The sequence below is a fragment of the Panthera onca genome, chromosome B1 (assembly GCF_046562875.1).
Source record: "Panthera onca isolate mPanOnc1 chromosome B1, mPanOnc1 haplotype 2, whole genome shotgun sequence".
In the NCBI taxonomy this organism is placed as follows: Eukaryota; Metazoa; Chordata; class Mammalia; order Carnivora; family Felidae; genus Panthera; species Panthera onca.
Genome location: NC_138342.1, coordinates 112,812,064 through 112,837,190, shown reverse-complemented (window position 1 = coordinate 112,837,190; position 25,127 = coordinate 112,812,064). Strand labels below are relative to the sequence as shown.

The 25,127-nt window shown below is 32.4% G+C and overlaps 1 protein-coding gene across 3 annotated transcripts in view; it reads right to left on the bottom strand.

Annotated features, from left to right (window-relative positions):
- Positions 1 to 25,127, bottom strand: part of PCDH10 (protocadherin 10) — a 63,683-nt gene that overhangs the window by 23,683 nt on the left and 14,873 nt on the right. The window contains exon 5 of one of the 3 annotated variants that reach the window (XM_060654181.3): positions 19,821 to 20,097. The exons of the other annotated variants lie outside the window; for them this stretch is intronic. Coding sequence (XP_060510164.1) covers positions 20,057 to 20,097 — 41 coding nt within the window. The 3' untranslated portion in view covers positions 19,821 to 20,056. Of the gene's footprint in view, positions 1 to 19,820; positions 20,098 to 25,127 lie in introns of those variants that run through there. 3 annotated transcript variants of the gene reach the window in all.

The following is a 25,127-nucleotide window of genomic DNA, read 5'->3' as shown; positions in this document are numbered from 1 at the left end:
AAATCCAATCATTTAGATTTTATGATTTTAAGTATTTTATTTATTTATAATGATGACGGATATTTCTTCCTACCTTTCTATAATCTTTATATTAGGCAATGAGCACAATGAGAGCAGAAACTGCATTGGCTAGGTCAGCATCTGGCACGTAATAGATATATAATGAAAATGTGCGGAAAATAGTGTTCAATTGTGATAAAAAGCAATTCTTTTGTGTAAAATCGATTGTAATAATATATATACATATATAAATTAAAATATAATTACAAATTAAGAATTACACTAAATGGCATAACTGGATTGTTTCAGTCTGGTAAATAGTTGGCTTTTTTGTTTCTTTTGTTTGTTTTTTTTAACACAAACATAAGAACATACTGATCAGAATAATTTTTCTTCTGTGGTATTTCCATTTATTTCAAGTAGATTATCTAGTTAATATATTTTTCTTAATTTATTTCTCCAATTCTCACATTTATTTTTCCTTACAAATTCATTTTCTGAACAAATCACCAAACGTTTTTTCCCTAGGTCACCATTTAGCAGACACATCAATTAAAATTGGAAAAGTCAGGCACCGTAATTGACAGAAATAAAATGAAAATGAATATTTACATGTCCCTGGTGGTAACTCATATTGAGCAATCAAAATATATATATATTTGTAATATAATATCATGAATTATAAAACAAGTTAGCTACAACCCAGGATTATATGGTAGTTATTATAACTTACCTGGTCATAATGCTATAGAGAATATTCTATTAAAGAAAATAGAAATTTTCCTCTTTTTAAGCAATCAAATCTTATTTTCCTATGTTCTTGAATTCGAATTCCCTGTTTCATGATAAGCGTGAATATATATAGTTTAAATATATTTTGTTTATACCAATCAGAATTTAAAATTCCTCAGTAAATTACAATAATTAAGCACCATGGAAATTCAGGTTTATAAAATGAATTTGAACAAATAATTGCAGGGGTCAAATAATTTACTGTCTAATCCAAATAATTGTGTGAGTAAAAGGAAGCACAGGACATAATCTTGTGCTTTCAATGGATAACTCAGGACACATGAACATTCTGCAAATAATACTACTTTTCTCAAAATAAGGAGGGGATACTACTTACAGGATGAAACTTTTTTTTTCTTAACATACTGATTTATAAGAAACAACTTTCTAGTAGTTTGAGGACAAAACAAACTCGCGTGACCTATCCACAACCTATAGAGTAATTTATTATGTGTAAAAATTAATATACCGAAAAGCACATCGCAGTATAATGCAGAAATTAGTCAACCTAACACATATTTAAATCAGTAAAATGTTTCTCATTAGGTTAAAAAATACTTATGGAGAAACCCTTTAGCATGGATACTACATGTTTATTTCATGTAGTCAAAAGACAAAAACAAATTGTTTTTACTGAAATAGTCCAGAATTTTAAGAACACAGAAGTTTAGCACACATTATACTTGATACCTTAAATTTCAACATAAATTTAAAATGCATACTTTAGTTACTGCTTAGGGTTACTTGTGTGCCGCTTTTATTTAAAGTGCACCTATTTCAAGTAGTTGTATGAATAATATAACCGCCTTTTATTAAATTACCACCTCCCACCTATCTGTTAAGTCAGGAATGCAAATCTGAATAGGACAAGTGTAAAGGCTGAGGTTGAAGGTCAGAACCAAGTAGGATGGGAAGGAAAGATTTCCTCTATTTCAGCATCAAATTTCCCAAATGTGAAGTAGTGCCAGATAAACTAGAGAAAATGAAATATTATTACTAAAGTTATAGTCACATACATTTTGTTTCAAGCCTTTTAAGAGCTGATTTTGAATACTGAATATTCATTGTCCTTGGGGGCTGTCTGGGTTAATGTTGGACATGCAGCACACAAATATATATACATATATAAAAGCAATGTTACTACATTTTAGAGTCAGTGCCAAGGACAGTTATTCCACAGTGTTAACTATTATGGGTATGCATTTGCTGAAACATTTCAGGCTAGAGAGAATGGGTCAAATACGCTGAATCTCTATGCTTTATGATATATTCTACATATGTTTTGGAATTATGAAAGCGTACTTGAATTTTTTTTTTTTTTTTGCTTTTTCTGTTCACTTCACAAATGCATTTTTCCCCTAGTTATTCATCAGCATACATAAGGAGTTGGTCACTTGATATAGATGAAAGATTTTCCTTTCAGTCAAATCTAAAGTAAAGGCATTGTTGGTATTCTTTTTATATCAATTTATTCATTCACTTCATTTATTCTTCAAAGTGAGTCATAAAAATCTTACATTTAAGACCTTTATATTATTTTCTGAACTATGGATGAAAAAATTACTCTTAATGGAAAAGAGATATTCAAATATCTCCTTTTTTATAATTTTGCATACATGTATGTATGCATATATTTAACATTATAGGTATGTATATATTTAACATATATGTTTTTAATGACATGATGCATATTTTTCTTTGTAATTTTTTTTAAGTTTATTTATTTTTGACAGAAACAGAGTACGAGCATGACCTGGGGAGGGGCAGAGAGAGAGAGGGAGACACAGAATCCGAAGCAGGCTCCAGGCTCTGAGCTGTCAGCACAGAGCCTGACGCGGGGCTCGAACTCACAAACCGTGAGATTATGACCTGGGCCGAAGTCGGATGCTCAACCGGCTGAGCCACCCAGGCGCCCCGATGCATATTTTTATTTATATTGTGTCATCCTGTTATTGCCTTTGATCATCTGTAAAGTATATTAAACTTTGGGACATTTACAAATTCTGATTAATGACGTAAGAAGAATAACTATAAGCATGTATGCTGCAGAAATAATTGTAAAAATAAAAGTGCTGATAATCTATTTATACCATGAATAATATTATAATTTGCCTGCCGAAAAATAATTTAGTATAATATATTAAAATGAAAATTAAATAACTAGAATATTCACATTTCTATATTTGCATAACAGGAAGCAAGTTATCCTTTATACTTTATGACAGTATGAACCACAGAAGCTAAAGAAATATATAAACGTGTGAAATGATCTAACCTACTTCTGTGACTGAAAGAAAGAACAGCCTTCAAATATCCCAAATGATTGAGACTCCACTGCAGTGAAAAACTTCCAGATACTGAGATCAGTAACCTACTCCAGAGCGCATTCAAAAGTTTAATGAGCCTCAAGGTCAGGACACTTCTTTATAAGTAAAGTGAATCTAGCAGAGACAAGTTAAAGCCCATTACCCCTTCTAGAAGTCAGAAACACCTGCCCTCTGTGTCCTGAGTAAAAGCATATCATAAACTGAAAGATCGTTTAAAAGGAAGTCTCCATTAGAGATCTGTCCAGCTGAATAATCAATTCATTTACCTTTCCTCTATCTTATTCCTGAGACATTTTTGAGGATTCTCTTTAAAAATCTATTTTTTTTTCTGTTTAACAGTAAAGTCCAGAAATAAGCATAGTAGAGGTTACTATTAAAAGTGGGTCACTGCTTGATTTCTCTTTTATCTTCCCACTTGAACAGTATTATATTTGTTTTTATATTTTAAGATATAATCGTACATTGTCCATATTGTAAATGCTTTCCTTTTCACAAAAAAAATGACAAAAAGGTTTAAAATTTTAAGATCCATATAAGGCAAAAACTGATTAAATGTTATAATTATTATGAATTATAAAAAGCTTGAAAGCCTTCTGTTAATATAATATATATTGTCTTTTGTCTAATAGTACTAGCTTAGTGCAGCATAATCTTGAGGTCTTACATTTATTTCGTAATATTCACACCATCCTCATGTTAAATTTCCTTTTTTCCTTTCATCAAACAGTATGCTCTTTATTTTAGGTTGACAGAGCTAAGAGATTATAGAATACATTTAGAAAACGAGAGTTCATCTGGAGAAAGTGGTTCCCATATGTAAAGTTGATTAGTTTTTTAGAAAGAAAAATTTATAAAATGAATGACTCAAACAAGCCTTCAGAACATTCATGAGAGAAATATGTATTAAATCCAAGTGTTTAGTTTAGTCTTTAGACTTATGTAATGCTTACAATGTAGTTTACAATTAATAAATGTTTATTAAAAGTTAAATTCATGGGTGTTCGCAGAGATAGGTAATTGGCAAGCGTAGTTTTGTGGTATAGAATTTTACACCAAGAATGAGCAAAATGGATCATTTCTGAGAGAAAACAAGCATGTTGAGCATATTCTTTTCAGAAATATTAAAAAGAAAACCATTGCCTGCCGTTTTCATCTTTCAAAATGGCATCACTTGGACCACATTCCTATACAGGAGCCTCGTACCTAATCTATTTGCAGTTTCAACCTCTCCCTCCCAGAAATCCAGTGTTAATCGTCAGTCAGAAGAAACTTTTATTTTTGATTAGCGATTAGGGACACAAGGGCCCTCTCTCCTCCCCAAAGGAAGATGAGGTAATTTGCATGATAAATCCCTTTCTTACCCCCCCTATGGGAAAGCCGCCTTGCCTGGAACAATCCTTTCCTTCCTTCCCTTCCTTTCGTTTTGCTAATAACTTTCTTGTCCCACCTTTCTTCTATAAAAACCTTCCATTTTGTAAAATTCCTCAGGGGCCCCCTGTATTTGCCAGATGGGATGCTGTCCAATTGGTGAATCATTTAATTTTTTTTTTTAACATTTATTTATTTTTGAGACAGAGAGAGACAGAGCATGAACGGGGGAGGGGCAGAGAGAGAGGGAGACACAGAATCGGAAGTAGGCTCCAGGCTCTGAGCCATCAGCCCAGAGCCCGACGCGGGGCTCGAACTCACGGACTGTGAGATCGTGACCTGAGCTGAAGTCGGACGCTCAACCGGCTGAGCCACCCAGGCGCCCCTGGTGAATCATTTAATAAAGCCAATTAGATCTTTAAAATTTACTCGGTTGGATTTCTGTTACTTAACAACAGTCACCATCTCCCCTAAAAATCCAAAGTAACCAATACTGCTATATTTCAGTTGTGGTAAAGACTATATACCAATTTGAGGCTATGGATTAAAAATGAATTAGGACTCATATTCTCACTAAGAATGGTTATGTACAAAGATACTTTATTTTATAAGCTGGAATGTGCTCCCAATATCAAGAAGAGGTTGATGTACTGTGCAAAGCCCTGAATTTACTACCAGGGAAAATTTCAGAAATCATTGCTCAAAATTTATTTTCAAGCCAAACTTTATCATTATTTAAAAGGTTTAACAACCTTCAAAATAGGAGCTTCTATTTGTCTACAAGTACAGTCCACAACTATGACATATATCATGACCCTCACACAACTCTGTATGAGGATGTGAGTCTCCTGAAACATCATGGGTTCTTTCTAGATAGAGGATCCATAGGCTTTTAGAAATTTCTATATACTTGCGTGTGTTTATGTGCATATGGGTATGTGTTATTTAAAATGACCTTCTCACAAAGGTACATTTACAACTGGTTCACTAGAAAATATCTACCCTGTGGGTTACTGCAACCATGTCAACTATCACTATTATTTTTAACAGGAAAGCTGTACAATTATAGTAACTCAATTTTGTTTTTAAAATCTTTAATTCTAATTAGCTAAATTAATTAAGAGTGCTTTGAACTCTACAGCAAAAACCAGTGATCATGTATCAGCTCCTTTAATTAGACAATACACTTTGATTATTATCATGATCTAAATTGATTCAAGCTAGATATCTAAAAACACAGTAATCATGCATAATTTTTCCATCTAAACACAAGAGTGGTCAGTATTCTAAATATCTGTTCTTTAAATATTAAAACCATTAAGCTTTTAAATTATTTATGAAAAAATAAAAACCCATATGACAAGGTATTGCATAAAAGTTACAGATTGAAGGAATCATCTAGAAATGTGGAAAATTATGCCTTAGAGGCTTAAGAAATTTTCCCTGAGAGGGGAAAAATAGTAGAAGGTGACAATACCTAGCACACATTGGCCACTCTGTCAGGCTCTCTTGATGAATAAAACCACCTTGCATCATTGGTATCTTAAAATCAAAGCTGGGGATTGAGTTAGTTTTTTAATACTTCCATCCCACATCGGCATATATTTAGGCAATGGAACTCTAATGTATATTGCCCTCTATGTTTATAATATCATCGAACATTTTTCTGTAATCCTTTATCATAATCCACTAAAATATGAACACTATGATTTGTTCCAGAGTTATTTGAAAACCACATTTTTTTTATGTTGGTAATAAAGAAGTACCCTTGAAATATCTCTTGAAGACAAGCCACTCAGTTATCTTGCTTTAATAATGACAAAGGATGCTTTCATTTAAGTTACACAAATACCATTAGTTTATGTATCTAAAATTCTAAGAGGATATCCTTATACTCCTTTACAGAATAAATGGTTCTTCTTTTTTCTTTGACAATTATGAGCGATAACATTTACTGACATTTAGACGCTTGTATTTCAACTAGTTTTCTTCAAAACAACATTATAAGGAGATCAAATTAGTTGTTTCCCTGTAAGGTTGCAATTAGCATTAATTTTCAAAGCAGAAGACATGAAAAATGCCTGAATGGGATCGGTCATTCCTACAGGTATAAGGATCTTATGTACATAGACCTATCTGCAACAAACATCATTGTACCACAATATTAGATCAATTACTAGTGATGTGTGCACCTTTGTCTTTTATATGAAAACTAATCATAAATTCCAACAATGAAAGATAGGAAAAACTTTAAAAACAAATACATAAAACCTTCATTTAAAAATATATAGCTATTCATTTAATTTATTAACCACTAATAACCTACTTAAGCCAAATACAATTTCAAAATAATGTAAGTAAAACCTTAGATAATTAAGCCATGAAAATAAATGCAAAATATTCAGGATTGGGAAATAAAATACTTATGACACAATTCACACAAATTTATTTTCAAAAAAGACACACACGATATACACAGCTTAGAAATTATGTATAAAAATATGGCTGTATATTTAATATACTTAATGATCCGATTTCCCCTAACATAACTCAGTTGCTTCTATGTGTAAACAAATAGCAGATTAAAAAGAGGAATTTGCAGGCTCAGATAGGGGTTGAAATGCTGACATACTGAGAAGTGAAAGCTGACCACTGTTTTTCTGTATTCAGAAAACAACCCTCACACTCAACCATGTCAGAAACTCCAAGACTACGTATGGGCTTCCATAACGCCTTGAGCAGGATTGCCAGATAAAATGCAGAATGCCCTTACATTTGAATTTCAAGCAAATAATGAATAATTTGTTAGTATACATAAGCTCCATGCAACATTTAGGTGTCGTGTCATTTATTTGTTAAACCTGGAAGCCCTATCCTAAAGCATCTGTTTCATGACACCACAGGTGACACTAGTTACTACTGAGGTAAATGGTACAGTGTTTTCTAGAAAAAAATGTTGCGTTACATTTTCTAATTATTTTATAACACTGTAATTCCTAAATTTCATATGTATTTCAGTCTACAATGATTTACAATTAAGATAACACATTTTTTAACTTAAGATTGAAAATTCAAAGAAGAAAATAAATAAATAAAAATAATAAAATTCAAAAGACAGAGAAATGAAATGCAGTTATCTACAATATAAATTCATATGTAATGAATTTAATATCATACACGAATGTAATCTTTATTGTCATTTAAATTATTTCTTTGTATCATGATTAAATTGTAACCTTGGTTTTGAATGAAATCTTTGTTTTTATGAGATGTGGATATAGCATATTAGATCAAATCTTCTTTCTCTTTTTGCATAGTAACATAATTTTTAATCATTTATTCTAAAATCTAAGCCTACGTATACATTTTAATTTTAGTTATCTCCTAGAAACTCATTAAACCACCTCCCTCTTGCCCTTCCAATTTAACCTATCATCAGATAATTAAAGATTTGAAAACTGGTACGCAGTGAACTATACTCACCTTTAAAATAATCGCAAACATGCGAATTGTTGAAACAAGATTACATTATGCTTGTGAAAGGTTAAAATAATTTTAGTTATGTACTAATTAAATGACAAGATTTGGATCCTTAAATAGTTGTGTTACATCTCATAACTTCACACTTTTGTTTAAATAGGATTCACCTTAATTACTGTAAATATTTAACCACATAATAAATAAAAGTAAAAGTCATGTTAGACACTTAGTATTTATGAAAAATACCACAATAAATCTAGAAAATAATTCAAATTTTAATTAATCGATCTTTGCTGGGGCAGCAACAGATTCTGGTTAAATAGTATCGACAGTGTATGTTTATATATAAGATATCTATATCATTATTAAAACATGACAAATGTACAAACCTACCTACATATCTTACGATAAAGTTCTCACACAAAAAAATCAAAATTCTACCTTATGAAAAAAGAAGTATGAGATACTCAGTTGCCACAAGGCCATAGAAAAAGAGTTGTCTAAGAAAACAATTTGAAAATAACTTTTGCAATAATGATGATGAGTAAAGATAACAAAGACTTAAAAACTGTTAGTTACATGGAAACCCCCCCAAACCTAAAGGAAAGTCAGTTAAATTGCCTGTAGCCATAGTTATCCTGTATTATTAACAAGTTCCTGCCTTTGCCCATAATCATGTATTTAAAGTGGATCTCCTTTTACGTTCATGTTTAATTATCTTATATTGACTTAATTTTTACAAATATGTTTGTAAATTATATACAACAAACCATTGAAAAAATATATTAGTTAAACGAGCAGTTGGTGATGGTGAAACATGAGGCTTAGGGAGTTTTTAAAGAAAAAGTAATCAATCAGAAAAAAAAGAATAAAAAGACTAATACAGTTAAGGCCAGAATAAAAAGGACAAAGAAATTATGGAAGGTTAAAAATTGATGAAACCCAGGGGAGAGTTTGTTAGGAGTAGAAATGGTTAGGTTCGGGGATTGTTTGTTTGCTTTGGCATTAAGAGATTATTACAATTCTATTAATTTGCATAAGTCGGGAAGATGCCTAGATAACCAAACAGGAGAAAAAAAAAAAAGTTCTCAGTTTCAAGGTGTTTCATTTATTGATTCATTGATGCAGTCTATAAGCATTTATAGGTGTTTACTTTGCTGTAGACCTTATTCTGCGACTTGAGACTCTAAAATGAATACACATGGATTCTGTTCCAAAAGATTTAACAATTCAGTGGTAAAAACAATGTTTTGTAAGATATTTTAAAAATAACAATCATGTATAAAAATCTAGAAGAAGTTACAAGAAGAATGCATATCTCTTTTTGGACAGGCTTCATTATTAAAAGTAAAATGAGGGACGCCTGGGTAGCTCAGTCGGTTAAGCGTCCAGCTTTGGCTCAGGTCATGATCTCATGGTTCGTGGGTTCGAGCCCCGCACTGGGCTCTCTGCTGACAGCTCAGAGCCTGGAGCCTACTTTGAATTCTGTGTCTCCCCCTCCCTCTTCCCCTCCTCTGCTCATGCTCTGTCTCTATCTCTCAAGAATAAATAAACTTAAAAAAAATTAAAAAATAGAAAGTAAAATGAGATGAATCTTAATTGACGAGTATGAGATGGCCAAACAGATGTGGTGAGGAGTGGTTTTGTAGGTGAGAGAGCATTCCAGAAAGAGAATAGAATGTGTCAAATCACAAGAAGCTGACAATCACTGAATGACATACAGCAAAACTACAGGCAGGGTTTAAACATAAAAAGCTTATAAAGCTACTGAACATTATTGTGGTCACAACAGGGAGCTTCTCAAAAATTTTAGAGGACTATCGAAGTCAAATGTCTATAAATATAAATTAATACTCTACTTAACAGTAGAAGCCAGATGGAAAAACGGAGGGATCTTCGTTAATTTTGGTGAACTAAGCACATAGGACCGGGCTTGGAGAATGCAAAAGAAAGTATACCTGTGTCTCCTCACAGAGCCCAGCAGAGAGGTTTATACTTTACATATCTGGAAATAATTTGCATTCCACCCTAAATCTCCCAAGTGTAATAAATTATTTTGCAATCAAATGACTGCCTGGGTGTCTTGGAGCTGATAATTCAATATTAAAGATAATTATGAAAGACAAAAATTGGTGAAAGGACCTGCTCAAAGAAGTGATTCTGTCCCAAATCTCAAGCCTCGGGTAGTGTCAGCAGCAATAAAACTAGGCGCCTAGAGAAAAGCGGGGGATGTTTTTCACACCCATTTTAACAAAGAAAAATTAAGGCAGATGATGCTCATAGCCTAACATTAAATTTACTTTATAACCATGAAACCGAAATTTTGTAAATAAAATATGGCTCCTGAGTTCATTCTTTCAAAGAGACACTCACAAGTAAAGCTCACCCTAAGAACATCTGGGTCCGCAATTCACAGAAATAGTGAAGACACAGGAACAATTTTAATTGTTGCATTTAAAATAATATATTTTAGGGACGCCTGGGTGGCTCAGTCGGTTGAGCGGCTGACTTCGGCTCAGGTCATGATCTCACGGTCCGTGAGTTCAAGCCCCACGTCGGGCTCTGTGCTGACAGCTCGGAGCCTGGAGCCTGTTTCAGATTCTGTGTCTCCCTCTCTCTGACCCTCCCCCGTTCATGCTCTGTCTCTCTCTGTCTCAAAAATAAATAAACGTTAAAAAAATTAAAATAATATATTTTAAGTGATTAAAGGTCACAGGCATTTGATCAAATCTTTCCTATCCAAAATTAACCCCTGTCATATCTCTGCCTATTAGAATTTTCAGTTATCACGTTACCTTGTATCTACTTTTCACTTCCAAAAATCTTGATACAAAAAGTACACATTTTTTACAGTCTCACAATTAACTGTGACACTGTGTAAAAAATTTCATACTTTTGATATATATTTTGCTTTTGCTACATAATTTTTCATCTTTTTCCATTTGATTGAATTGTCCTTTCAAGGGTGTTCCTAGCTGGTTATTAGTTTTTCAATCAAAATGTATTCCCTTTCCTTTAGTAGTTGTATATAAGAGGGATGCAACCTTTTCCCAAACATTCAGTCAGAAGATTTCACAACCATCCCTGATAACTATTTTCTTTATCTTTTATTGCTACATTTAGAATTCTAATACTTCCCCCTTTTTTTTTTTTTTTTCTTAATTTCTCTAAAGGTAAACTTCAGCTGTCATTCTCCTCCGGGGTCTTATTGCCACGAAGCCTGACGACTGGAATACACTCTGCTGATAAAACAAAATGCAAAACAATACCGTACAATACATCCTTCCTGACTTCTCTCTGAATAGTGTCCAATTTCTTAAGCCTGGGATTCAAGTAGTGAATTGGTTACAAGTAAATGCTTACTCTAGAATCAGGTGGTCTCAAATAAAAAGCCTAGCTCTCCCTTGCTAGCCATCAGACCATGGACAAGTTACTGGACATCCCTTTTTCTTAATTTTATCATCTGTAAATGGAGACAGAAAACTTATTTCATTTGCTTATTGAGTAAGGCTTCAATCACTAGTTCATCACTAGTGCTAGGCTGACAAGTTCTTAACAACTCTTAGCTACTATCATTATTAGCTAATGATTATTATCATGTTATTATTCAAAACATGTCTTCATCCATCCTAAACATAACTTTCAAACTTTAACTTCCACTATTCCCTCTGGATTTATCTTATAGATTTGGCAACTCAGAATACTCACTTCTTCATATTTATTTGCTGTCTAGTTCCACATTTTTGTTCACTCAACTTTGTCCTCCTAGAATGCCATTTTTCTTTATCAGTTAAAATCATTCAGATAGTGCTCCAATAATGGCCCCAAAGTGGAGGTCTATAAATCCTTCCTTGGTTATACTCTAAGAGATCTTCTCCAAAGATAGCCAAAGACATTTATTATAATAAAGTAACCATCTTATTTATCTGTTAATGAGATAAGAAACTTAAAGTACAATCACCGAAAAACTGCATTTTGAGAAGAGAGAAATGCTTAATTGCCGTTGACATTGCAATTTCACAGATATGTAAATGAAACAAACAATTAAATCTGCTTTAACATTTCATTTTTGCAAAGTTGGGCAAAAGTACTATTAAATGGAGGAAATTTCACCATTTTATAAAAAAAGATGAGAAATTTTTGTTTGCATATGAGGCATGAACATAAAAAGACATAAGAAAATATAATGCTGGACTGGCACTAAAAGTTGTTAGGTCTCTTGTTATTCAGGCAAAATAGCAATGTACATATAAGGCAGTATATATGGGATATGTACAGGAAGGCAGAGGACAGAAAACAGAGAAACATAAAATCATGAGAGTTACATAAGACAGCCCGACGAATAAACCGTAAACAGAAAGTAAAGTTTGGATAGTCTTTTAAGAATTTCTCCAAACAAGGCTAGGTAAGATCATTTGCTAGTCTTATGTTATTTTTAAAAGACAAAGTTACAAAAATATAAATATAATGCTGGGTGAGAGAATTCGGTTTATCAGATAATAGGATTTTAGGGCAGAAAAAGAGGCAGGGAAATATTGGAGTTCCTGCATGTCAAATACTGACTTACGGCAGGCAGAGTCTTTGGGATATCTTCTAGAAAGACTCTATTTTCACATAGTAGCAGACTGTTCTCATTTACTTTGTGTGATGATTTGGGGGCATCTGTGTCATCTACGCAGAGATATCAGAACTTTTTGGAGTAACAATGTCCTAAGGCCAGAATTTACTCTAATGGGCTAGTATAATTGTCGAAATGTAGATTATGTCAAATTAGATACGGGCATCTATTTGTACCACTTAAAATTTGGAGGGGGGCGGGGAGCCCCAAGAAACATATTCTTTTTTCAAATATAATATGCTGCTTCTTACACCCAAATAATAATCTGTTGTCTCAAAAGTGCATTCTTTGTCAAATTATTTTAACTGCTTGTTGTACATGATCAAGTATATTTACTCACTGTAAATACACAAGTTAAGTAAAATAATGAGAATATATATATTTTTTAAATTATAATCATGTTCTGTGACTAACATCACCACAAAATGAATACAACCCAGTCTTTAGTGGGCATCATACCTTTGGTTCTATTCAATCTGTCTCATTGGTTTTACAGATGAAAAAGAAAAATACGGATGCTGTCCTTTGAAAACATATGTATTATGTGGAAGAATATATACTGCAGATGTAACATAGTGATATATCGTGAAAAGAACATTTGGAGTCTGATTTTTCTCTGGGAGTAAAAGAAAGCATAATTAGTTCTATTTAAGCCAGAATTTTAATTTTCTCCATACTCAGGCTGATGTCATTGTTCCAATTTTAACTGAATATATGGTTGCCTTGAACACTTAATGAGTGCTTCCTTTGGGCCAGGCACTCCCTGCTTTAGATATGATAAATAATTTAATCTCTACAATGAGCTTTCGAGGATCTATGTCACAGATGAGGAAAATGAGTTACAGGAAGGTTAAATGAATTCTAGAGGTCACACAGCTAGTAACTGGCTGGATGAGTATTGGAACCCCGGGTAGATTGGCCCTGTAACCAGAGCTCTTAATTATACCTCATCACATCTCTGATATGAGGACAGACAGAAAGACCTACTCTTGTAATTATGTAGTAGGCTATGAGTCCAAAGCAAGTATGCACATACCTTAAGAACAAAATCAGAAAGTGATATTTGCTGGAATTAAAAATTCCATGTTCCCATATAGTCAAATGGGAAAAAATTAGTGATGCTTAGGAAAACCTACCTGAAAATAATAAGACTAGAATATTTTCCAAGTATTTGCTAAGACCACAATCCAACTAGGTAAGTAGGCTGTGTTTCATGTACATTTTAAAGGAAATGGAGAACTTTTCACTAGTGTTGGAAAATGCCAAGTTTTGGTTATTCATTTTTGGTTTTTTCAAAATTATCTCAAAAGAGGGCTGGTAGTTAGCATGAAGTATAGCATGGGAGGATATCAATAATTAAAAATGCTTTTGCGTATTTCTGGAATGGTGCAGAGAAGGTGACACTGAGATGACCTGATCTGAGTATGTTGATCTATGCTCTAGGGCAAACAAAACTGAAAATCACTGTGCCTAGAACACAGTTGGTGCTCAACTGTAAGTTTTCTTGAATGTGTGTCATACTGTTTTTGTCAGTAGCTTGGGAAGATCTGCCTAAAACAGCTGGTTAAAAACTTTTTTACAGTTCTAAACTGCCATGGCACCACTTTATAATAAATAATAGTATTACAAATAGTAGGACCTATTGACATCCTCTGAAATTAGAAAGTAATTGAAATATGAAAAACTTTGAAGGATTAATGAAGGGTACAGAATTAAAATTAACTTCAAAGAAATATAATATGCCCTTCATAAACTACATTAAATGTTTTTATTTAAGAGGAAGATAACATTTCCCCATATTAGATATATCAGCACACTTTCTCTATTAGCATTATGAAAACATAATTTCTATGAAGAATTCCTACAAAGCAAGCAATTGAAGTTCTCCAGGATTATGTCCCTAGATCCCAGGCTCAATTTTAAATGTGAGAGATGAAAATTAAATTATTTAATGTCAAGTATTTCCTAAAAATAATTTTAAGTAAGCCTGCATTAAAAAAATAAGTTTCTTAGTAATTTTAATGAGTCAATATTTTATTTTTATAATTTGAGAAATAATTGTCTTCATTCCTTATATAATTTAAAAAATATCATTTTCCCAAATCCTCAGCTTAATTCAAGTTCAAAGGAGTTAGAATTCATTCCAATCCATCAACAAAAGCCATTTCTACATTGTCTAATACCAAACAATCCCTTTGTCTCTATAAAATTAAGTATATTTATATAATCATAAAATATGAATATATCTAATTCAAAAATTATTTCATGACCCTTGATTGATAAAAAGAGCTATCCCCTTACAACACTGGTTGTATATTTATGAAATCAGTGCCTTTATTGTGTCTTATTTCATCTTTTCGTGCCTACAAAATGGGCACTCAGTAGTAGCTAGTACTGTTATTAAATTTAGACTTAATGTTTAGCTAATACAATTTACTGTTACACTGTTCTTTTCATTTTCTATTCTTTTTTAAAATTATTTTTAATGTTTATTTATTTTTGAGAGAGAAAGAGAGAGACAGAGTGTGAGCAGGGGAGGAGCAAAGAGAAAGAGAGACACAGAATCTGAAGCAGGCTCCAGGCTCCCCATTGTCAGAGGGGCTAGAACTCACAAACAGCAAGATCATGACCTGAGCAGGAGTCAGACGCCTAACCAACTGAGCAACCCAGGTGCCCCTCATTTTATTTTCTTAAGTGCAGAATTAACTCCTGCTTTCATGTTACCAAGCTAATGCTACATTTACTTTCCAAAATAAAACCCAAAATGTAATGATCACATATAGTCAGCTTGCTATATCTTCCAATATAATTAAGAAAGCTTGTATGACTACTAGGTTTAAGGAGTAGGCAACTTGACTGTGAATCATTATTAATGGCTGTTTCATTTTTTGTTTAATTGTGAGCCATTTCACAGTAACTGACACCAGGGATTTCCTTAAAATTCAGCAGAAGATAATATGATACCAAAAGGGGAAAATTCTTATTATAAGAGAATTAAGTCAGCTTGATAAAGATTCAATATTTGACAAAGTAAGCTATTTAAAAGCTATAGTCATCTGTCTTCCTGTTATAAATTATTATCATATATAATGTGAAGCTTCATATTTTTTAAGTTGTAATGCATACTTTTAATAGACACAATCTATGTTATATATTTCATATAAACAATAATTAAATAATTATTCAATAATTTAATAAACATTTTACACTTAGCTTTTGCCCTCTACACATTTCCCCAAACTTCCTTCTAAAACTATGATTTCTCAATTTCTGTTCTTGGATAGTCAATCATCAATTGCAATTCATTGTGTGAGGGGGAATCAAAGGCTTTAAGAAACCAAATTTTTTCCCTTTCAGAATCTCTAAGAAAGAATAAGAAGTCATCTATATAGAAACAGGAAGCGAAGGAAATAGATAAAAACCTAGGCTTCCTCAATTGCTTTTCCTTTGTCCTCCAGTAAAATTGAGCCTCATCCCTTTCACTCCTTCACCAGCCCCAATGCCGGGAAAAGTGTTTTGCAGGAAGTACATCACAGGGCTAGAAAGTGCCATTCTACCAAATCACAGTTGACATATGCCTACGTTTGTAGTTTGTAAAGCTTTCTAGGTAAAGTGTTTCCATATCTCTCAGGAGAAAATACCAATGTCAGGGTCAGGATATTTCCCATAATGTGCAATTTACATCTCTCAGGATGCAATATAGATCCATTTTCTCTGTTCTGCTCTCAATAAAGACAGATTAACCGATCACTATCTTATCTGTGTAGTATTTGTTTAAGCACTTAACATTTGTTAAATCACCTCTCCCCTTTCTTCTCAATTCACAGTCCCTCAATCCTTTTAAACTCTAGTCAGATATGCTGTTTTCCAAAATGTTAATCTCTTTATTTTATTAACTCTCCCTTCAGCATCATGGGTGCCAGTGTGCCACAGTCCTCTAACCTAGACTCAAAGAAATGTGAAATACAGACATTACGATTTTTCTACTCTCTTGTTTTAATCTGGTATTCAAATCAATATACTTAAATATTTGTTTCTATAAAACACCTCTAAGTTAACAGATTATGTTTCAATCAAAAATAAAGATATAAAGACAGGTACCAAGCATTTCTGAAAGACTAGACAAGAATTCCAAAAAATAGCAAGATAAATCATGTTCAAGGAGAATACATGTTAACTGGTCTTTTTAGCTTACACATTTTAGGCTCTGCTGATTGCTTTCCCTGTATTAACAGAGAGAATAACTGGCTATTACATTTTAGTGAAACAAATACATTATACTATTCCACTTATTCAAATTATATAAAATTGAAAACCCAGAAAAGCTAAATTTGGTTAGGGGCTAGGATAGTGGCACTCCCTGGGGTGGTCATAGCTGGAAGAAGACAGAATACAGGACTTTTTTAGGTACTTGTAATGTTTTGGCTATTCGACCCAGTTAATGTGGCCACTGATTACACACGTGAGCTCATTTTGTAAAAAGTGGAGTTATACATCTGTGATTTTTGTATTTTTCTATATGCATATTATACTTTAATAAAAAGTTTAAAAATAAAAATGAATTGCCATGTATGGAACTTATTTCAAGCATGAATCAAATTAATTGTAAGTGTAATAATATTTATGAGAAAATTATGGAGATGGGAACAATAATTAGACAATCAATGATAGTAAAAACTTTCTTGTTAAAGAGGAATAGGTTCTTGTGGTGATGTTAAAAATAAACTTCATCTTTAATAAACATACGCTGAAATAGTAATGGATTAAGCAGTCAGAACCCTGGATTTGCTCTAAAAATGTGAGGAAAAAGACAGTATGTTAGCATTTGGATGAAATAAATTTGGCCAAAACCTGATAATTGTTTAGGCTGGAGAACATAGAGAGTTTAGTACTATTCTCTCTATTTTATATGCTTGAAATTACCCATCATTTTTTTCTTAATTTTTTTTTTTAACATTTTTTTTTTGAGACAGAGAGAGACAGAGCATGAACGGGGGAGGGGCAGAGAGAGAGGGAGACACAGAATCTGAAACAGGCTCCAGGCTCTGAGCGGTCAGCACAGAGCCCGACGCGGGGCTCGAACTCACATACCGCGAGATCATGACCTGAGCCAAAGTCGGACGCTTAACTGACTGAGCCACCCAGGCGCCCCTACCCATCATTTTTTAAAATGTTTAAAAGTAAAATTTAGTGGAACTCTACGAGCTCCAAGTAGTATTGTTTTCTATTACCATAGTTCTCATAAAAAAAGGTTGAGGTAAATCAAGAATCAAGATACATCTACCAAAACAAAACTAGGTTTCATGCTCTCCAGTGTAATCATCTGAGGAGTATTTCTCTGGCAAACAAAACTTAAACCCACACCATTAGTAACTGGCAAGGGGACGAGTTCTTGTATAAGGTTTATCAACAGTGGGGAAAACAAGTACCATGGTTTTATACTAATTTTACAGGTTAGCCTCCAGATTTTGTATACATTTTCTAACAATAAAATGATAGCAACTGTCAAACTAGAACATTAACCTTCCTATCTAGGGACCTATTCCTAAAACTATTTTGATTAAACCTACAAGTGAGATATTTCATCTTATGTACACCATCAGGTATATACCATCAAGACAACATGTATGCTTATTCTACTGTTGCCCTTGTTGACTCGAACTTTCTACCGTGTGTTGTACTTTGAGACAAAACCCAATGATGTGTTCAGTGAGATATGAGACAGACCCTTCCCCATAGCTACTTCTTTATCCTGGGTGATTCAAAATTTAACTCAAGAAATATACATTTGATACTGGCTTTATTTATGTATTTCTCCTAGGCCTGGGTCTTTTCATCCTTTTTAAGGCACTTATTCGAAAATTTTAACAAAAACACATTTACAACTATGGTTTTTATGGAATAATGCAGTCATTGGCCAACTTTCAGCTGAAATATAGTGACTGGCATAAATATAAACCTTAGGACACTCAATAACAAACGAAGTCACTTTTCTAGGAAGTATAAAATATATGATTAAATATCCAACACAGGTAACTTGGAATCTGGTACAGGATTCTGGCTGATAGCAACATTAAAAGAGGAAAAAAGTCCTATTCATTACAATATTTTTGCAAACAATAAATAAAAATAAATTAAATTAAATTAAATTAAATTAAATTAAATTAAATTAAATTAAAATAATGTTTTCCTCGTAATACAGACACCTATTTCCTCTACAGGTCAATTTTGCTCTAATGTGCAATGTGAACTGGTCCTCAAAAAGTACAACAAGCACCTTAAAAAATAAAGAAACGGACCAAAACCGATTGCCACTTATCTGTTTCTCAAAAAGTGCCAAATTCTCATGTTTAACAGTTTCTGATACTGAAGTAGCCATTAGTTAAATAATCATGCTCTGTTCTTTCTCTGGTAACTGATAGATATAATTAAAAATTAAATTAAATTAAAAACATAATGCTTCTATATGGGATGTCTATATGCATAAATGCATCCATATAACAGAATCATGACTACAGAACACAGAAAAAGGATTTACAATCACTTGTTGAGCTCATTGTTGAGCTCAATGACTTAAAAGCTGTCAGTGGTAGTTTTTGTTTTATTTTGTTTTGGTTTGGTTTGGTTTGGTTTGGTTTGTTTTTGGGTTTTTTGTCATTGATTATTTAATAACACTCTACTGGCCAGATTACAAAAAATTTGTTGAAATGAAGTTCATATACTCTTTTCAATCCTCACAGTTAAAAGAAATGTATCTCCAGGAGAAAGAATACAGTATGTGCCTAGGTATAAGGTACAAATATAATTTCATGCAATGTATCAGTTAAAGAATCAGAAATAAAACCCTGAATTTTATCTGCGAAAATTTCTAGCTTATAACTTGTTTTCATCTGTGTCCTTTTGTATGTAATTACGTTTTTGGGATTCAGTGTTTCCGAATCTTCTATACTGTCCCTACCTAAACTGATGTAGGTGATTAGGGGCCACTAATACAGTAATTAGGAAGTCTTATGAACCTTGATACAAAACTTCCAGGATTTTATTACACTTTGGGAAACATTAAATTGACTCACATTATGTTAAGTTCAGTCTTGATTTGAGAGTATTATTTAATCTTAAACACTAAACCTCAGAGTACAAAACAGTTTCCAAGCTCTATTACCTAAATGACACTATCTGATTCCTATTAAAAGGACTTCAGGAGACGCAGACTCACCCAAAAAAAGTCTGGCACATTGAGTATTGAATAATGTTTAATGATATTTATAAGCAATTGAATTTATATATTCCAGACTTCTTTACAATATCTTTATAACTCAATGCATTTAAATTTTGACCCACACATCTTCAGTATGATGAGGCAGGAAAAAATCCCAGGTAGATAATCCTTTTCATTGAATAATTCTATTTATATTTTAATTGATAATCTTCCTTTGTTAGGCTCACATGGCGGACAAATGCTTATATGGATTTATTTCCAATGTACAAAATAAGAAAGAGGATGGAAATGATCTGTAATATAAAATCAGGTATATAAATAATATTAATATGCTAAATGTTTGCTCAATAAAATGCAAAGTATGCACCAAATAAACTGCTTTAAATAACTGATGGACACTCACACATGGAGTGTAAAATACTGAATAAAGATATAAATTACTTTTAGCAATTAAGTTTTTTCTATAGACCGTTAAATATATATTTTATTGAACTATATATCTGTGAATTCAAAAACAGAATTAATAACATGCAAATAAGTAATTCCTACATGGGAATTATATAAGAAAAACAAGTGATGATACCAGAGGAAAATTTGGATCTATTAACTTTACAAAGAAATGAAAGATGGGACCGAAACCATGAGACCTGTTAGTAAATAAAATATGTCCAAAAAAGCTTATCTCAATGACCTGGTAAGAAAGGGGAGTACTTAGAAGTATAAGAGAACTAACAGGTATGAAACAAACTTAACACTTTTTTAGGATATAAGTTCTTAGAATGAATCAAAGGGAAGCCTCAAAGCATAGAAAAACTCCACCTATATACATAACAAAGCACCTTGGTTGGGTGCATTTCAATATTTTGAATGAGTTCACGATCTACTTCCCCTTATAAAAACTTGGAGGTAATAGCACCAGAGAAAGACAACTAATTTAAAACATATTTTAAAAATTAGAAGAGAAGAAAGTTTGCCTGGAGATTAAAAACAACTGCAGACGTGTGTGTAAATGAAAAGTATAATGAGAGCATTAAAGATTATTTGGATACTTTAAAAACACTCATTCAGCCAGTCATTCATTTTTCATCACATAATTATTTAGCATTTATAATATGCACAGCCGGGTAATGAGTCTCAATACGCCAAGAGAGTATTGGATACTAACTAGTTCCGATGCACCCAAAGGCACACATTTTAAATGACATGTGATAAGTCACAGAGAAGCACTGATGTCTGAATAAGTAAAAACAAATTGCCTACAGAAATTGCCATATGTATAGATGTACAGATGAACTGTTCACCTCAGAAGATTTTTACAGCTTCCGATGTAAATCATATTAATTGAGGTAGACCATTACTTAACGAAAGAAGAAATAAGATAATATTATAATATCTCATTTATCTGGAGTTACAGGAAAGTTCCAGGCAGCTGCTGCATCAGCTAACTGGAGTAATGATACCAGTTGTGAACAGATTATCATTTTTCAAAGAAGTAAAATATCATAAAATTCAGTGAACATTAAATCTAACAATAGATATGCAGAGAATATGAACTGGGATTGAGTTATCATTTGTTTCCTGTTCACGGAGTTGAGGTGCGTAAATTATGTTGATTATGAAAGATCAATTCTTAATCACTAAACAAAGGAATTTAATGAAAAATAGAAGGACTGGTGTGACTCAAAGACTAGAGATTTGTCACAAAGAGATAAACTAAAAATGTGAGGAAGTTAGGTTAACAAATCTAGAGCTATTCTTATAGAGAAGAGTGAGAGGAGCAAAAGTCTCAGAAATAGGATATTATAGAAAAGTAACACAACTTGGAGACAAAGGGAACAGAAATTAACATAAGTACTAGGAAAAAAAATAATCCTGAAAAAGATGTGCATCTATTTAGTGATGTATGGAGCTAGGAGACAGGAATGTTAAAAAGGCCACATACAAGAATGCTTATTTGTGGACTTTAATATTTGAAAAAGTGATGTTATGTTTATGACATTATAAGAATATACAAATCCCAGAGAAAACACTATATGAAGATATGTAAATATGAGGGTGCTGTGTGCCAATAAGAGAAGTTGCTTATTTTGAATCCTATGTACACTCTTACCACACTATTGAGTTCAACAGATTAAGAAAACTCACAGAAGGCAGATTGAGATAATGAAGGGATTGAAAGAAATGTGACTAAACAAAACATGGTCTACAATTTTAATCAACTGAAAACTTGAAGTGCACCATAGAAATAACATCGATGCCCAAAAGAATTTTCTCAAAATGACGTTTACTGAAAAGAAGTCTACGTAAAGTGTCAGCAATTTTTCAAATGGAATGTTTCAAAAGTTCTGACACCTTTTCTTGTGTTAAGAGCAAATTGAATTGAAGTTTGAAGGAGATTCAAAAAGTAGGCAAAATTAAAATTAGGTCAGGAGACAGCTCGTAATTTTTTGGCATGCATGGACTGGTCTAAATGACGTGTAATACGAAGGCAACATGGACCATGACACTTCAGTAAATCGTTCTTTACAGTTCTAGAAAACTAGAATATTTCATGAATACAGTATTTAAAAATTAATTATGTCACTGTATTTCTTCATTTCATTCAGCATAACTTATTACCTCATGACCCTTCAAATTAATGAAAAAAAAGATTTTCACAAATATATTTTAGATGAAATTTCATTGGTTATTGTCTTTTGACTGTTGCCAATTCTTAGGCACTGATTATGTTTATCAACAAGAAATCAAATTTCCAAATAATGAATCCTGAAATCCTGAAATCTTGAAATCCTTTGTTTCATTTAGGCTTATTTGAACCGAAAGATATGTCTCATCCACTGACAAAATCAATCGTTAAGTGATGATGTTCAAAATGTGTAGCCAAAATCATAAGCAAGAATGATTGCCAAAATAACAAAATTGTTTTAACTACTGGGATTTTCTAAAGTACCTTGATAATACAGCTTTTATCAACTATTCTGGAACTTAAATTATTTTTATGCTCCTTATTTGCTGATATTATTCAGAATGTGTCATTTGAAAGACTGATTTTATATAAGGTGTCTATAATACTAAAGAATTTCATGAATTCTTCACTATAAAATGTGATGTTATTTTTAAAGTCCAGGTAATATTTTTTGTGTTTCATTTTAATAAATGTTCAAAACAATGATTAACTTTTATTAAAAGTTAAAGGGATACTTTAGAATTTTTTATTATTCTAAAAAGGTAAAGCCAAGCTAAAATTCATCAGCATTTTAAGATAAAGCTAAACACTGAGTTTTGAATATGACCATATTCTACATATTTACATTTATTTCTTCAGTCCTTCAGTGTATCCCTTTGGTTTTTACCAGAGCATTAACAAACTACAATATCGTAACAAAAATAAGAGCAAACAAGCTCATAAGGTGTTCATGACTAACGAGTATTAATAGAAACTTTCAAAATCGCTCCTGATTTAAAAACGAACTTTCATTTCATTAAATGCATCACGTATATTCTTCACAGATCTTTTCTTACACATTGGAAAAAAAGAAAAAAGAAAAAAATACAGCTGTATGTGAGCATTTCTTTTTTTTTTTTTTTTTTTAATTTTTTTTAACGTTTATTTATTTTTGAGACAGAGAGAGAGAGAGAGAGAGAGCATGAATGGGGGAGGGTCAGAGAGAGGGAGACACAGAATCTGAAACAGGCTCCAGGCTCTGCGTGGGCAGCACAGAGCCCAACGTGGGGCTCGAACTCATGGACCACGAGATCATGACCTGAGCCAAAGTCGGCCGCTTAACCGACTGAGCCACCCAGGCGCCCCAGCATTTCTTTAAAAAAAGAAACACAGAAACTACTTTCTTTAACATGTGCATACACGTACTTTTATGTAAAAGTTGGTTTCTTGCAAGTTTAAATTTTAAATTTTGCAATCACAAGTATAGAAACGGGAAGTCCTTGGGCACAGACAATGATCTCATTTGTATTATTAAGCATATTACCATTTCCTCATCATTTTATAAATGGCAGTGGTAGCTTCATTAGGCTTTATATTTAGAGCTCTACAAAAATAACCAAATATACAGTTGTTTTTCTCAACATCAAAATGTACGTTATGTTTACTAAAGAACTAAATGCATGTTTAGCAAAATAAAACTCTACCTCAATAATTATTTAAACATTCTGATTCAAAATAAGTTATAGATGTCAAAATTTTAGTTTAGTTACGTAAGGGACATGCTTTCAATTTAGAAGATGAGAATACTTCCATTCCTGATGATAAATAATACAAATATGAATGACTACCACCATGTGAATTTGGAGGGCAAAATGGTCAGGCATGGTTTTGATTTATAGTTTATACTATTAAATTAACCATAAAATTGACTATGTCTATTAATATCAGGCTCATGATGTAATTTTAAGTTAATATTAAACACTAAAAGTTGAAGTCATACAAATAGCTAAGGAGAGTATAAGTAAAAACAACAAAATACTTATATTTTTGCTTCTTTTTCACCTAGGGCACACTTCATCCCAAACCCTAAATTTTGAGTGGTGTGAGCTGGCTCAAACAGAAAAAAAAATAGTTTTTTAAAACTAATTTATTCTACCATATCTGAGTAATATGGAAAAAAATCTTAATTTTCTTAATTAAATGATATATGAATTCTTTGATTTCTAGCAACACACATAATAACTATTTTAGGTTATTTTAAATCACTAATGTGTGTAGATGTGTGAGCTAAACTTTATGACTTTAGCATCCAAATTTCATCAGTTATGATGTTGGACATTTCAATACTTTCTAAGTATATGTGGTCTCCTTGCATTTTTATAAAGCCAAAAAATAAAGCAAAATAAATATCAATAGTTTATAGACAGGAGTAGTTATTTGGTTCTAAAATGATATGGGGTAATGGTATTTCCAGGAAATCTGAAAAGTTGAATTGAATCCTTCATAAAACAGTTTAATCAGTGTTGCCATCACAATGTATATTTCCAATGGCAGATTCATTCCTTTATCAATGTCTAGAGTAGTGGTCTTGTCCTCGGTGTATTCAATTCATGCCTTTCATATTTACATTCATGAGTTAAAATATATGTTCTTCTAGTTTGTCTTTCCTTTAGGTATTTTTTTTCTATTTCCCTCCCATTCCTGAAGTCATGAAAGTAATGATACATCTGCAAACTGTTTTATTTTTGTTTCTAGCTTATGATCCCATGATTTTTTTTTTTTTTTTGTACTAGGGGATGAAAGTAAGAAAACACCATGTACGTTAGATTTGCAATACAAAATAAAAGTCATCTTTTGATTGAGTCTTTATGAGTTTCA